At 38.4% G+C, this 16,724-nt stretch overlaps 1 protein-coding gene and 2 long non-coding RNA genes across 5 annotated transcripts; all 3 read right to left on the bottom strand.

Annotated features, from left to right (window-relative positions):
- Window positions 1–1,282: 1,282 nt before the first annotated feature.
- On the bottom strand, window positions 1,283–3,940 carry LOC307030286 (uncharacterized protein). Of its 2 annotated transcripts, XM_079666620.1 has the most exons (7): window positions 3,838–3,940; window positions 3,666–3,757; window positions 3,122–3,239; window positions 2,923–3,024; window positions 2,650–2,823; window positions 2,008–2,184; window positions 1,283–1,782 (listed from the first exon to the last, which is right to left on the bottom strand). In XM_079666620.1, the coding sequence occupies exons 1-7, from the start codon at window positions 3,848–3,850 to the stop codon at window positions 1,508–1,510; spliced, it is 951 nt and encodes a 316-aa protein (XP_079522746.1). In that variant the 5' UTR covers window positions 3,851–3,940; the 3' UTR covers window positions 1,283–1,507. The 2 variants fall into 2 exon arrangements, with proteins under 2 accessions (XP_079522746.1, XP_079522745.1); XM_079666619.1 differs by having other exon boundaries at window positions 3,666–3,909.
- Window positions 3,941–4,493: 553 nt separating this feature from the next.
- LOC307028963 lies at window positions 4,494–5,883 on the bottom strand. Of its 2 annotated transcripts, XR_013805182.1 has the most exons (4): window positions 5,749–5,859; window positions 5,491–5,669; window positions 4,808–4,901; window positions 4,494–4,726 (listed from the first exon to the last, which is right to left on the bottom strand). It is a non-coding gene; the product is annotated as an uncharacterized lncRNA (long non-coding RNA). The 2 variants fall into 2 exon arrangements; XR_013805181.1 differs by having other exon boundaries at window positions 5,491–5,883.
- Window positions 5,884–6,047: 164 nt separating this feature from the next.
- On the bottom strand, window positions 6,048–7,256 carry LOC307030055. The gene is made up of 3 exons (XR_013805512.1): window positions 7,122–7,256; window positions 6,946–7,020; window positions 6,048–6,777 (listed from the first exon to the last, which is right to left on the bottom strand). It is a non-coding gene; the product is annotated as an uncharacterized lncRNA (long non-coding RNA).
- Window positions 7,257–16,724: the final 9,468 nt, after the last annotated feature.

The raw sequence follows: 16,724 nt of genomic DNA, 5'->3' as shown, positions 1-16,724 counted from the left end.
AGATAGCTCCTGGTGCAATAAAATGTTCCCTTGCAGTATTTTACTATTATGTCTGATGTTTCTCTATTAATATTGCTGCTGCATTAATGTGTATGTTGCATCATGTTACTGCTGTAGATGTGTTTCCGAGCCGCTCCGATTACAACGAGAGTTACAACGAGAACGTGACGTCATATTTACAATAGAAGGATCCTTTCTAGCCATAACCGAGGTATTGTTTTTGACGGATGTATTTTGTTATACACACATTCCTTCACATTTAAATTAAAATGTACATTAAAATATTTCGTAAGGCTTTCTAAAATGTTTTAAAATATAACTACGGTTCGAGTTGAAGAGTTTATAAATTAACATGAACCGAAGCTGTTGCCTGGTAACGCAATCGTGCAACGTCACGTCCGTTAATTCCACATCCACACACATCGATTTAATAAATGAATGGAGCCTTTGTATCTGCTGAGGTGCCGACCAGCTGGGGCAACAGAAAATTGGCGAAATTGAGTGTGACTATTACAAATGAAATCATTATTATATTAATATTGATAATAATAACAACCGACCGTCGGGGTAGCATTTGCTTGGCATTTCCGGGTATATCTCCACTGGTTGGGCCACGTTAACAATACTGTGTAATTGTCACGTTTGAAGGGACGAAATCGTGACGGCTTCACGTCTCCCATCATGGTAAATCGTCACATGTTCACGTCTTGCCGTGATACCGGGTTGTGCTGACCATGTCCATGCTTTTATGACAACAGTGTACCAATCTTCTGATGGCTACTTCCAGCAGGATAACTCACCGTGTCACAAAGCTCAAATATTCTCCAACTGGTTTCTTGAACATGACAATGAATTTTACTCAAATGTCACAGTCCACAGTCATCAGATCCAAATCCTACAGTGCACCATTGGGATGTGGTGAACCAGAGATTTGCGTCATGGATGTGCAGCCGACAAATCTGCAGCAACTGCGTGATGCGATCAGGTCAATATTGAGCAAAATCTCTGAGGAATGCTTCCAGTACCTTGTTTAATATATGCCATGAAGACTTAACGCAGTTCTGAAAGCAGATGGGGGTCCAACCCATCCTAGCAAGGTGTACCTAATTAAGTGGCTCGTGAGTGTATTACTTAGCTCAATTTGTATTGTTAGTGTGTGTCTGTAGTAGTAAAGTCTAGACACATTCTTTGGATGTAAGTATTGGCTAATTAAACAGATCAGGATTAAATGACATGATGATAATAAGGGTGATCACCAAAACCTTATACCAGGGGTGGGGAACCTCTGGCCCTCGAGGTAACTCGGATCTGAAGGTGACTGATAACTGCTAATGGCATTTACTTGAATACCAGACATAGTAAATGCAAAGCAGGATCATATAAAAAAAAAGGTAATAAACAAGCCATTCAATCGTAATACTCGTTTTAATACGTTGACATGCATACAACACAATAGACTTGTTAAGTCCTGTTCGTTGTCCTGTTTGTTGTCCTCATCACCGTCCTGTTAGTTTTCCTCATCACCGTCCTCATCACCGTCTTGTTCGTTGTCCTCATCACCGTCCTCATCACCGTCTTGTTCGTTGTCCTCATCACCGTCCTGTTCGTCGTCCTCATTACCGTCTTCAATGTCTTCCTCCATCATGAGAAAAGACGAGTCCGAGCCAATACAGCTGTAGGTGCTGGTGACTCTGCTCAGTTTCTGCTCCAGAAGATATTGATGGTGTAAAAGACAGCAGTGCAGTCCCCTGTATCCCTCTTCTGTTATATCGCTTGGAGAAACTAAAATAAAAAGACAAAATGACAGTCTATGTAAGGCAACTTTTAATTGATTGATGTTGGTTCCATATAAGCAATTTGAATGTTTAACTCCGAGGCTGTATATTAGCTAAAAAGATTTGTGATTCAGAAAAAATGCAATCATTACAGATGCTATTCAGTGATAGACATTTGACACTGGGAGGGGGGCAGTGGCAAATGTTATAAATCGGTATTTGTGGAACATACTTTGGTTCCTGATGTCGTCTTTTGTCTGATGAAGGAGGTGGTCCAGTTTGTCCAGTGCCTGCCTCAGATTTTGACAATACTGGGTCATCTCCTTCACAATGATGACTTTCTCCTCTTCCATACGCCTGACCAGCATAACCTGGTCAAAAAGTCGCCTCTTTGTGCGCAGGTTCACCACTATAATGGAAAAAACACAAAATATAACAACCACAATGGTAAGGCTAATAAAACAAATAATATCAGTTTGTATTCAATCTTTTTTAATTAAATTGACCAAAACCTTAAAATCTGGTAAAAAAAAATTCAACCTCGCCGCTTGCTGAATTTTTTCAATTCTGTCTATGTTGGCAGAATTACATTCAGTATGTCTTGAGATTCAACATTAGTATGCAGTTCAGGGTGGTCAGGAAGGGTTTTACTGTTTCCATAGATATGCCTGTCCCAGTGAGACTAGACTATTAAGACTTGATAGGGCAACATCATACAGACCTTTCAATATAATTATTTTAAAATGATTTGTTGTGATCATGATGATTTGTGACACCTATGTTGATAGCTCTGTGTTACATTGGTGATTGTATTCTAGTACTTCAACTGAATTTATGGAATATCTAGGGCAAACAAAAACAAGTTGTTTCTTACCATCTCCTTGCGCCTCCCAGGGCAGAATGACATCCTCAGACAGACTGCATGCTGCTTCTGTGTCAATTTTCTCTGAACAGGCATTAATGGTGTTGTACTGCAGTATCCTCTCTCTGAGTTTCTTCTTGAGCTCTGTCAGTCTTCTCCGTTTGCGTTGCCTTGTTTGGTTGCTGTCTGTAAAGTAAAAAAAAAATACAAATAAACTAATATTAATAATACAAACAACAACAACAAGAAACAAATATTGTTTCTAGATAACGTAATAATAAATACCATTTTGTCGATAGAGGTTGTGTTTCTTTCTTCGGAGGGAATAAATAATTTCATCTATTTCTCTCTGGAGCTCCTCTTGGCTACTCTGGGCTCCATGTTTCTCTTGAAAACAGAAACAACAAGGTGTAATCATAAAACATGAAGCCAAATGTTTGGAAATATGGAACCAAATCTATACCACAGTGATCATATAACATACCAGTGGCTGCCCATTGCTTGACCTCCAACACCCACTGCTCCGTGTCCTCCAGGGAGATGTTCAGCTCTTGCTTGAGACTCTCAAGATTGTCCACTTCAGTTTGTGCTCTCTGTGTAGTCTGGTTAGAATGTTTAAAAGGAAAAAGTGAATATGCGTTCCAGTTGGTTGAGAAGGTTGTTTTTTACTGAATTCCTTTATGCACATTAACTGACCATACAACAACATGAAATGCTAAACACCTTCTCTTCAAGGTTGGCAAGTATCACCTTAGTGTCCCTTTTTTTTCAAGATCAAGCAGGATTAACATTATTATTATTATTATTATCCAGAAATTCAGATGAATCAACCTATAGTGCTTTATTAAAAACAAACAGAACAGAGACTCTCTTGGCAGAACAGTGTGCCATGGCAGCGCCATCATAATGAAATGATTGCAGAATACATTCAATTCAACAACATGTAGCTAAGGATGGTGTTAAATTACTACAACAAGAAACTCGGATATTCTTAATATACATTTTGAAATGCAGCATGGACGTCTTACTTTGACAAATCTCTTTGAGAGTGTCTTGTGGAGATTCTCCACCTTCCTGTGGTTCCATTGCATAGCCAGCACGGTTATCATATCTGCTCTAGCTGTAAACACAAAAACATGAAAATTCATATGAGCTTTACAATGTGGCACTACTTCAAACTATTTGTTTTCCTCTACCAACCTGATTTGGTCATGTATTTTGTTGTCAGAGCTGCCCTTGAGAGGAAGCTGTTAACCTGTTCCACTTCCTCGCCGACAGTATTTCCAACACCTTCCTGGCTTCTGCCACCCCACTTCACCTGCTCAGAATCATAAACAATGAGATCTAGCTATTTAGTTCAATATTATAATTTCTTGTACTGTACATCTTTAGTTATCATCAGTGTCAGGAGCAATTTCAGAAAGTTAAAATGTTCTGATATTGAATTATGCTTTGAACTACAATGTCACAACTGCAGTTATTTGAAGCTCTATTCATTCATTATTTCTACAGTGCGGATATATTTACTAAAATAAACATAATGGGTTTTGGAAGCCTATCCTTGTGACAGTCTGTTTTGTAACAATTTTGTCAACATTTGTAACTATTACAATTATTCCACAGGCTTGAATAGAATATACTACATGATATTCTTATGTGCACTACAATTTCTAAAACATTTGAATCTAGTGACAAAAATGTTTAACTTGCATACTGTACCTCGCATTTGCCTGTGTGGGCCTTGGCGTGCATTACAGAGAGAAAAGGTTTCATCTCTGGAGCTCAGGCAACTTTGCTGCCATCTTCTCCAAATAAGGCCAGTACACTTCCAATTTTGCAATAGTTATAACTACCTGCAGGCAACATCCATACAAAAGAATGTTGCATTCGCAACTTCAGCCAGCTCCTTCTGCAGGAACATTGGGTAGGCATATATTTCACCACGGTAGTGATTTAGGCCTTGTAGCAAGATGCCATGTCTGCACACAGCTATTTGCAGGCCTTCCTCATCCACCTTGGCCCTGGACTTGTGTGAGGTTTCTCTGCAAGCTGTGAATGTTGCCGGTCCACAAACATCACGACCACTTTTCTGAAATAGACACAATCTGTTACATTTAACCCTGTGCTAAGAAAAATAAATAAAGGGTTAGGGGATTGAATAGATTCTTACAATCGTCATCTGGCTCCTGATTTTGTCGACAAAGGCAGACACTTTACTGTCCTGGGCAATGAACAGTCCATCAAATAGAGACGGTTCATCTGTCCTGCGAAATTCGAGAAAGACATTGTAAGCAACATTATCATACATACATAAGTTTGATTGTGTCCTCTATTTAATGTGGCCAATTTGCTTTTGCCATAACATTTTCATAAATGTGGAAAAGGTCTTTGTGAATTTGATCTGTAATTCTGTGTAAAGTCTTTTGTCACCATTATTTAACATTAGTGAAAAGTTTACTGACTTCTTGTAAAAAGGTAAAAATAAAAGTACATCCTTTATATTGATGGGCATCGAATAGGGCAGAGGAAGGCATAGAAAAAGGTTCCTGGGCAATTTAATACATTTTTCATGAAGCGATTATATCCAAAACTGGTTCTTAGCTCCAACATATCCAACTAACGTCAACCATTTAACATTTTAAAGTTGAGTTAACTTTACAGGCGTCATATACAATAATGTTTATGAATTGGATTTATATAATTATGTGTAATTTCAAACCAACTATTGTTTTCTGATGGTCTACAAACTTTGGAAAAAGAAATTGCAGAGTTGGGGAAAGTTAAACATTTCAGCAAAGACATTCAGCTTAGTCAATAAAACAACAACTAAAATGAGAATATGATTTCACTGACCCTCTGGACTTCTTGAAGCGATAATGCTTTCTATTGCCATCTACAGCAATAGCCAGCATGTCAGGTGTGCATGCTGGGCATTTAAAGGGCTCCACCAGGCATAGATCTTCTTGTCTGTAATTACAGAAGGCAAACTCCCGAAAGACTCTGTGGAAGGTATCGCTACAGATTCTGCCTGTCTGGAAACAAGAATGGTATTCATTTGGTTAATTAAAAGTTTGGTATTCAAAAATCTTGAAAACCACATTTTATTCTTACCCTTCCTGTGGAAAACGATCGATGTTCAAGCATTTTTATAAATACTTGCTGGGATAATGCTGGGCTGGCCAATTTCATTTGCTCGAATGATGTGAACACATCAAACTTAAAAATTATTTTGCAGCTGTCGGTTGCTGGCCAGTATTTGTATCCCAGCAAGTCACCTATGCTCGGGGACCATTTGGCGGAACAAATTGGACAGCACACAGAAGGCAGACGAATGTTGTATGGACCTGAGAAAAAATATAAATGTACAATTTGACAGCTATCTATGCAATGTAGGACAAAAGTATAATAGTAATCCTGTATTTCTGCTTGATCGTCTTCTGGTGGCAACAAACCATTGATAGTCACCAACACGGTCTGCTTTCCTGGGATGATGGTGAAATCTTGGCTTGGACCACAGAAGCAGATTTGGGATGGCGGAGGAATTGGAAGCAGACACACTGCAGCAAAGACAATTTCAGAGATTCATATGCATGTTAGGACATGTTAGGAAATGTAGTCAATACAAATTGAGACATTTTAACTGTTAAAGCAAACTTCCGACATGGTGAAAATGATGCCGCTGTATATGTAGTGCACATTAGGAAACCATGGTAAGGGAATATGTAATACATTATTTGAACCCACCTTGTTCACAGAGTCCATATTGGCCACTTTCATCCACAACCACTAAGGATGTGGGAGGAATAGGTCTGTAAAACCCATCAAACATGGCTTCCCTGTCATGGAAGACATGTTTACCATGGATAATAGGGTCACATGCCGGACAAAGAAAGGGAGTTCCTGGTGGAACACAGTCCAAGCACCGGACCACAGCATCAGCAGTTTTGCATTGGAGACAGGAACGTGTAGTGACAATCTCTGCAGCCAATTTCAAATTAAGGAGCTCTGGCATTGCAGCTCTGAATTTTTGTTCACGTTTCAACTGTCTTTGGGTCCATGTTGATGCAGTGGGTGTTTCTTCTGATGATGCAGGGACAGTGAGAGAACCCAACAGGTTTCTCAGTGTCTGAAGATGTTGATCTAAAATAACAAAATATAAAACAAATCATGGAATTTAGTTTAATTAAAAAAAGATATTCCATACATGGCTTTTCACTTTACAATGTATCATGAACAAAGCTATTACATACTACAAACAATTACCTACATTTCAAGTTGAAGGATAATTTAAGAATTCATTGTGCATACCAAGACTTGGGACCTGTAGAGGAATCTCATGTGTCTCCTCGACCTCTGGGGACTCCTGAGAGCTGGAAGGTTTAACTGCATAAAACAAAGTACGATGATATGGGAAACATTATTGAGGACCGACCAACGACATTAAAACTTAATGAAACACTAGAACTAGATTATATTTTACAGACCAGATCGATTCTTATTCCAATGTTGGGCTATAATGTTCCCATCCAGGTCCCTCTTCCTCCAGGAAACATTTGATCCTTGCGTTCTTTTCTTTGGTATCTTCTGTATCTTCGGTTTCTTTGGTTTATTTGGTATCTTAATATATAAATATATAAAAGAGATTATATATTTCCCTTAATTGTTGCACACACATCTTTGTAATGTGTGTGTCTGTTATCATTTGAGTAAATGTTATAATACATTTTTGGATAATGTTGTACTTGCCTTATTTGCCAACTCATCTGCGAGGGCATTCCCTATCTCTAGCCATTCATTCAGTTGCTTGGATGCCATTTTTAAGTGAGGATAAAAAGGGCAACAACAAACAAAGGATGAACTGACATACAGGGAGGGAGAAAAACAAAACAAAAGACAAGAAAACGAGAGGGGTAAAAGAGAGTAGGAAGAGGAATATGGCTCTGAAAAGAACCGTTGATTTTTTTAGGATAATAGGCTACTTCATATAATTGAATTGATAGATGACCTGAAAAAAAACAAACAGATGAACTCAGATTAGCTGTGCTACCATGTAATTTAATTGTTGCTTCATAAATAAGCATTTGCCAAAATAAAACTACAGACACCAAAATCAATCAAGTCCCAGGTAAATCAGTAATTACAGGGAAATATATTTCTCTTTTTAACTAGATGTGATGCTTTCACAAAACTTAAGTTGAATTAGCGAATAATTAAAGTAGTAAAACAACTATGACCTGATGATATTCAAGTGTTGAACTTACCCTAACTATCATTAATGCAACATGTTAGGTGACATTTCGAAAGAAAAAAAATATGTGTGCATTATAAAAAGAGCCATGTAAATGTCAACTATTATTATTATTATTATTAAATGCCATTTCCTTTCGCATTGTTTACGTTCATATCATGTCCTGGTCTGGTTAGCTGAATATACATACTTTTGCCATTGTTATGTGTTATGTCACGTGCTACCAAGGGTTTTGTTTTTAGGCAAGATTTTAGCTCCTTTTGTGCGAAGGAGAAAACTCTCCCTCCAACTTGTTGTAGACGAACCTTCTTATATTGCAATACATATCCGTTAGCGCATATAAGCTAAGCGCTAAGCTAAGCGCAAACCTTTACAGCCATGCTATTGCTAACAACATGCATTCGCCTATACTGCCTATGCCACGGGCCAGCCCTAAAACGTCAAACTGAAATATCGTGGTTAAACATGATTAGTAGAAAAATGACAGGATTAATTAAAAGCGTAAACAAATCAAATGAAATACAGAAATCAGATTTACCACTTGTAAAGCTCTGACGCTCTTTAACAATTCTTCTTCTTCTTCATCTTCTTCTTCATCTTCATCTTCTTGGCTCGTCGCACTTTTATTGATGTGCAAGGTTAAAGTTCACGGGATTACGATCGTGACAAAACGTGACAAAAGTTCGTAATAAACTGCTGCTAGAAATGAATAATGGGAAAGCTACGTGGCTATGGGTCGTAATATCGTGATCAACACTGCTTAAACAATCGACCTATTTGGTCGTTTTTTGTAGGAGGACAGGCTGGTTTATGCATGACATGCAAAATCTCTTGAAGCCCTACATCCACAAAAAAGGTACAAGTATATTGTGTTGAAAATATCGCAAAAAAGTCATAATATTGTATAATGTATTAGTTGCATGTTGTATTTTGTTAGTTTTTCAAAAATATAATGGAAAAAGGAGAGAAAGACAAAAACAGAATATCACAGTATGTTGAAAAATATGAAAAAAGTAATGTTGTGTTAAAATAACATCAAAGAAATCAAAGTAAAGCATCTAAAAACATATATTTAGAAAAGGAATGTTAGTCAGGTCAAGTTATCAAGACTGCATTGTTTCATCGAAACAGTGTTAAAATCACAAACTTGCCTTTTAGAGTCGCAGTCTTTTACAAAAATTCTGTTTTGTTAAGAGCTACCAAAACATAGTAAACATCGCAATTATTCCCAAAACAAACTGGGAATGGGGACATCGATAACATATTTTAATGTTTAATTTTCTTCAGGGCTACCGTAGTGCACATTGATGAACACTTTAAAACAAAAATAATGCTTACAAGTGTAAATGAGCCGGATTTTAGCTTTGAGCTAATTTCCATCTATAGTCCCGTCACATACAGCATATAAGAACATGACATTTATATATGTATATATATATATATATATATACAGCAAAAATAAATACATGATATTCAGAAAGAGCATGAGCATACAAGCATTTACCACATGGCAGTACAATGTAGCAGCTATGATATATAAAGTGCAAGATAAGATAAAAGCGCTACATAAAGTGCAAGAGGAGATACCCCTGTGTTAAAGTGCATTTATTTAGTGGTGATTACACGTCTGTTTGTTTCTCAACCATTCTTTAAGTTGACCTTTAAAACTATTGAGAGTGGGACAATCCCGTATCTCAGTTGGGGGGCTATTCCACAATGAGCTGCCTTTAATGGAGAGGACATTTTGTCCAAAGGTGGTCCGTCTGTGGTGGACTTCACAGTCTCCTCTGGTTTCTGACCTAGTGCTGCATCCAGTGTGTTTTCTGTGGATGAATTCCCCCAAGGGGAGGGGGGCCAGCCCATGTAAATATTATTTAAAAAACACATACTTTTAAAAGACTTAAAATTGTCAAAAACTCAAGAAATTGTGATTTTCAAGGATGGTACAGTGGTGGTATGACTGTAGCTTTCTGTCAAACACCTGGATAGCTCTCTTGAACAGCTGTTCTATGGGTTTCAGGTGTGTGGCACAAGCAAACGACCAGTTTGTAAAACAGTATTCAATGTGGGATAGAATCATACAGTGGAGGTATGACTTTGCAGCATTGACAGTTAAAAAAAGGTCTAATTTGTTTAAAATGTTGCAAGTTGAATTTAATTGTATTGGATACTTTCTGGATATGTTTCTTAAAAAGCCAAGTGCGAGTCCAATATGACACTCCCTGTTCAAGATACTTGAACTGGGAGACTAGTTCTATTTCTGCTCCATTTAAAAATACATTGGATCCTTCGATTTTGATTGATCGTTTACTGAACATCGTCGTTTGCATCAACATGCATACTGTTTTTGTTGTACTCATACTGTCAATACGTAGATTGTGTTATCTAGCTTTAGATAGAATGTTTTTTCTTCCTCTTTGCATAATTTGCATCCACAATCCTTTGCCAGTAGGTGTTTCCACAGTCCTTGCGGTTTTCCAATTGTTCAACTAATTGGGAGCTACTGTAAGCTATTTGTATTTGCATTTTAGCACATTACTTCCTGCAGTGATTCAGAAAGTATTGTGTTTGGGCTTTTTATTGTGAAAGGGAGAACACTACTCAGAGCCAGACATAATTTCATAGAGAACGCGAGTCTTATAGGGAGCCAATTTAAATGCTAATGTCGTCTTTATTTTACATCCATTACAAATCTGTGCAATCAACTACTTCATTATTATAAGTTGTCGACAGCCACTTTAAAATGCAATCAAATGTATATTTCTAAGTGCTTACAACTTAAAAAATCTTTACGTACAAATGACTGTATATTGAATATATTTCTGTACCCAGTGTTGAACAGGACCCAAACCTTTGAGAGATGAAAAAGGACAAATCTGCTTTAATCAACTGCCAAGTAGTCAAGTCTGCATTTGTGTCTGTTCATTTGTAAAACGGTTTCTTTTTTAATGGCCTACGCGGATTTTGGCTTTTTTCTCTTGCCAAGATACTTTTCGACACACTTTGAGGTATGCAAAACCTTAAAACTAGAACACTGATGGCTGGCTTACGCTGCAAACTTCATCACCTTTTAACAAGAGAGTAAGTATATAAAACGTTATTTTGTATATTTTGCACATCAGCAGAAACAGAGAGAGATGGCAGGGTGGTTCATCATCACCTTTCTCTTGCTGTAGAAACTAGATATCCTTATAAACCCTTAGCCAGGTCAATGGCTAAACATTTTTTACAACCATCAGTCTAATCCTTGCAATATAGATAGAGACTTCCTCATAGCTAGTAAACTAATTAACACCAATCATATTAAAACCTTAATCTAATTTAGATAGGACAATAACGTTTGTATGGTGACTTTAGTATAGTAGAGAGGGGCAGCATTTGCCTGCATCACCGCAGAAGGAAGGAGGCTTTGAGACGAGAGTAGATGTTAGCCCCTTTCTAACGGGAATCTAAGCTGTCTGATGAAGAAGGAAAGTGGTAACATACATCAATACTATTTTTAATTATTATGTTTATGGCTTTTCTTTAGGGACTAAAATAAGATTTGATGTAGCCCCGGTCCACAGCAGGGGTTAGGGGAGACCGTCACACATACACACACACACACACACACACACACACACACACACACACACACACACACACACACACACACACACACACACACACACACACACACACACACACACACACACACACACACACACACACACACACACACACACACACACACACACACTTGGGGGCGGGTCAATCTGTCACTTTTTATGCATACTAATGTGATTGAAACATTTTTTATTATACACCATAAGGCGCAACAGTTGGGGCTTTTCACACCTGTGAATACACTTCACCCCCCCTCCTATCGACGGATCTCACACCTACTTGGGATATCACACCTACTTGAGATCTCACACCTCGATCAAAGGGGAGGCGGGACTTAGCTCATTAGCATAAGTAGGGAGAGGTGTGACCTGTCTAAGCACCTGTCACTTTTTATGCATACTAATGTGATGGAAGCGGGATGAATATTACTACTTATCAAACCTGATGAAACCAATATTCTTAATACAATTCAAGACTTCCTCAAGGGCTTAAAAACTTGGATGACCTTGAATTTTTTTATTTTAAACACGGACAAAACTGAAGTTATTGTACTCTGCCCAAATAATCTAGGAAACAAACTATCTAAATATATACTCACTCACTCTGGATGGCATTAACTTGCAGTGAGACTGTAAGGAACCTTGGTGTTATATTTGATCAGAATTTATCCTTTAACGACCACATAAAACAAATCTCACAGACCGCCTTCTTTCATCTACAACATTGCAAAGATCAGGCATATCTTGTCTCAAAACGATGCAGAGAAACTAGTCCATGCATTTGTTACTTCAAGGCTGGATTATTGTAAATCTTTATTATCAGGGTGTACCAAAAAGTCAGTTAAAGGTGGGGTAGGTAATTCACTTCAGAAACACTTTGTTATACTCCATGGAATGCTCTTAACATCCCGATAGCAATGAATACATTAAATGCTTTGACAATAAATACATCAAAACATTTAATCTGTGGAAGCCATGGCGCTGTAAAAAGCACGACCAATTTTTTTAGCCGGCCCGGCTAAAATAACTGGATGGCCTACGTGCCTGTCAGCCTTCCATCTGTGCACAAACTTATCTCGTGCCCTCATTGGTCATGTGTATGTTTGTTTGTCTTGGAGGAGGGGCTCTGTAAGGATGTCTGAAGGAAGGGGCAGATTTTTTTCAGCTGCGTAGTTTCAAATTCTAGCGCACTCAAGCTGGTTTCTCCATTCTTACCTACCCTACCTTTAAGTGGCTTCAGCTGATTAAAAATGCTGCAGCAGGTGTATTGGCCAGAGCACGGAAAAGGGACCACATTACTCCTGTTCTGGCTGCCTTACACTGGCTCCCTATAGAACACAGGATATAATTTGAAATTGTTCTTCTCGCCTACAAAGCCTTTAATGGGCAGGCGCCATCTTATCTTAAAGAACTCATTATACCCTACTGTTCTACTAGGGCATTGCGTTCCAAGAATGCAGGGTTGTTGGTTTGATTGGGGGGACACTGTCCTCTGAAGATATTGATGAAAACAGTAATCTGTTTGTATCTAAAATTAACGATAGGAAGGAACTTCATAATTTCTAATTTTCCATTGTTTACTTCCTGGGTACTGTGACGTGTGGATACCCAGAGGCCACACCCTCTGTCAGCATTTCACGAAACAAAGCTTCACAAACCTTTCAGCGATTCATGCCGGATATGTACAGCGTAGGGCACTGTAGAACGATGCTGTTCCTCCTTTTTTTGGACCAGCGGGAGATTCGGGTACACAACCAGTAGGTATTCATTGTTGTTTTTGTATTTATGATGTTTAAAACAAACAAGGTATCTACCACGACTGTTTAAATGGGTAAACCTTTTTTCGGGCTGCTAAGCTATTGACACAGTGCCTACTGGGCTAACTAAGTTGCTAGCGTTTCCATATATCAACTCCATAGCAGGAGAATGTCTGCATACACACACAAAATACTCATAGACAGTATACTCCGGGTGATTTACCGTACGGTCAGTCGCAAAACTTATTTACATTATAGTTGGTGTTCCTAGCGCGTATGCTACTGAGCTAAAAAAGAAGGCTACCAAGAGCTAGACATGAGTTTGCTAGGGAAAACATTGTTTTTATGCCAGCTACAATGAATGACCGAACGTAGCAGACCACCCGTATTAGATTGCAATTGTAAACATGTTCTTGCTAGCCTAATATGAACCACTAGCATACATGCCAACCTTTCCAAATCCAAAAGAAGTAGGTTTGCGCACGGCAAATGTGCACGCCCAAATTAGGTAATCAGAAGAAATGGAACCCCAGTAATCAGTGCTTGAATTGGAATAAAAAAGGTGCCAGTACTCTAAATCAGCAACAAGTATTTGGCACAAAGTCATAGTATATCCTATAATGCTGGTGGGTTTGTCTCTTTACTGTATATTTTAGAAAGGCTCACTGTACTTAAACAAAATGACTCAGGGTGCATCTGAGATTAGAGGGGGTGCAGTGGTAAAGTGCTATTTTTATAAGTGGGGAGTGGACCTGACACCCTCTAGTCTAGGAGGGTCCGGGGGCATGCTCCCCCGGGAACATTTTTTTTAAAATATTGAAGTTAGAGGCATCAATCTGGTGCACTTTGAGAGCAAAATGAAGAGATATATGGATACCTCTCAACATCCATAATGAAACAACTGTAAACAGATTTACTTTTTCTTTATGGATATAAAAGAAAGTAAAGCTTGACTCCTACTGGCTGGTTAAATTACTCCTCGTCCCTGAGGCCACTACCAGTTTTTTGTGCCATTTTGCTGGATTTATTTGTCAATAGTGTTGCTGCACAAAGTGATAGCCCTCTAGTTTAAATCTACTACCCAAAAAGAAACATATGGAGATGGGTTACTATTTAAAAAAAATTGCAAATCTATTTGGGAACAGTGGAGCCGGGCCTCAAATCCTATAGGGGGTCCGGGGGCATGCTCCCCCGGTAAGATTTTTTTTTAAATGTTGGACTTAAATGCATCAATCTGGTGCATTTTGAGGGGGAAATAAAGAGACTACACCCATATGAACCAAAAATGTATACATTTAAATAATCATAAAATCATAAGTACATGGCCATAACCAATAACATACAATATCCAATAGGAAAAAACATTGAAACTTGTTTATTTATTTGTTTTTGGTTCATTTATAGTTGTGAGTGTGTCTGGGCTCCTGAATCGGCCTCTCCTGTCTACCTCCTCTCCCCCCTGCTCCTCTTTGAGGCAACAGCAAAGACTAGTTTTAGCTCTCAACAAGTTTATCTTACCTTTTTTCACCTAGTTAACATTTTGTTTGTATTATTCATGCATATTTTACTAATCACTACCCCCTCAAATGGAAATATGTGTTTACATAAATGGTGACCGAACCGTTTGAGACCCACTGAGATAACTTAAACTAAGTGAACTATCTAAAGACTCAGAGAGTAATTTACCTCACCAGAGCTGTAGTTATCAGCCTCTCAGTCTGACAGCAAAGGACTTTCCCTCAACCTTGTTTTTGAAACAGCTCCTTATATCCGTTAGGGCAGCTAGCTAGCACCAGATGCTAACAACAATACACGTAACCGGTGCGCGCGCTTTCTCGCTCGCTCGCGCCACACATACACCAACACACACCCTCCCGAGCTTGAATGACACACAGAGACCAATCGAGGGCATTAGTATGATCTGTATGAAAGTGGCAATGTCGGCAGGCCACGTCATGTAGACAGCCAGTCACCCTCTGTGAGGCAGAGTCAGACCCACATTTGCGCTATGTTGCGTTTACAATATATACGTATATTGCCGGTGGCTGAGTACCGGCATTTTACTGAGTACCGGCAAGGTGCCGGTACTCAGTAAGAAGTGCCGGTACCACATGGGTAAAAATCAGAAGTGCCGGTACTGCGTACCGGTGAGTACCGGCCCAATTCAAGCACTGCCAGTAATTACATGTATAAACCATCTATTTAACATATTGCATCATTTTAAGCATTTTTCAGAAAAAGAGGTAGTTTGGTAAACAGTGACATCAACAACATGTTTGGTCTGTAAAATGCCCAAAAAATAAAAGAATCGGAGATAAATATCCCAAAGTCTCCACATTTTATTATAGGTTTAATGTGTTTCTGGTCCTCTTTAAGTTGAGAGAGTGTAGATCAGTGTTTCTCAAACTTTTTAATATCAAGGACCACTTAACCAGTTTAGCCCTGAGCCTGTTTTTCAGGTCTCAGGCTCGAAAATGATATTCCCAGAACAAATGACCATATCTTCCCTTCTAAAAGGGTTAAATTAATAATCTTTTTTCTCAAAGTAATGATAGACCTGTGAGTTGGATGTAAAAAAGTCAGAATCAATATAGATGTTTGTTATTTTAAAGAAAATTCAGATTGAACATATTAAAAAACTGTAAATTATAGTGTCCGTCCAAAGATTATTTTTTACTTACAGTGAAAAATACCCTTGGATGATGGTAAGGTAGACTAAAAGCTTTAGGAATCCAAAGTAAAACATATAATAAGTACCCTGTATCAAGATTGATGCAAAACAAGTGACATTTTACCTTTTTAGAGAGGTTTAGCAAAAAAAACTCCACCTCTGAGGTGATTTGGGTGGAAATGGGGGTTTTACCGTTTCTCTGGAACCCATTTGTCGATTTTGGTGATTGACATCTCTTTCTGATCGTTAGAGCCAATAGAATCGAAGGGGAATCTCCCCACACACACACATGGTAAAACAAAAAGGTGGGGGCTTCGCGCACGCAGTTTTGCTCCTGAGTTAAGCTGTCTGTAGCTCTGACTTCGGAAAACCGAAAAGCAGGTTTATTGCTCATGGATTATCAGAAATCATTCAAAGTGACACAGACACATTGGATTAACCTATGGATTAACTTAATTAGCATCGTCACCAGTGGTCCTCGGACCACACTTTGAGAAGCACTGGAAGGATGTGTCAGGATATAGAACTCTTGTGTGAACATTGGATAAAGCCATGTTCATATTCTTGTTTCATGTTGTTGACAGAGTCAAAGGTTTGCACAGAACGAAATATCTTTGTGTTGCGCCATAAATCAGAAAATACTGCATTAAAAAAGTCATTTCCTGCATTTTTCTACTGATAAAGTGTGATATAAATAATGTACAGGCTTTCAGATTGCTGTAGTTCAATAAACAGAAACATTAACGACATGTTTGGTGTTGAAAATGTCAGAAAAAGTGAAAGAATGGGAGATAAATATCCCCAAA

Source organism: Notothenia rossii (assembly GCF_949606895.1).
Source record: "Notothenia rossii genome assembly, chromosome: 2".
NCBI classification, from domain to species: Eukaryota; Metazoa; Chordata; class Actinopteri; order Perciformes; family Nototheniidae; genus Notothenia; species Notothenia rossii.
Note: the sequence above shows the minus strand (reverse complement) of the source record. Positions and strands in the feature narration are given on the sequence as shown.

What these genes read in the sequence shown, in the direction of transcription:
- LOC307030286 (XM_079666619.1), bottom strand. Translation starts at nt 3,785, where the DNA reads ATGAATTTTCATGTTTTTGTGTTTACAGCTAGAGCAGATATGATAACC. An exon ending in CAACCTCTATCGACAAAATG is followed by an intron (nt 2,824 to 2,922) that starts GTATTTATTATT and finishes TTTACTTTACAG; the next exon opens with ACAGCAACCAAACAAGGCAA. An exon ending in AGACGACATCAGGAACCAAA is followed by an intron (nt 1,783 to 2,007) that starts GTATGTTCCACA and finishes TTTTTATTTTAG; the next exon opens with TTTCTCCAAGCGATATAACA.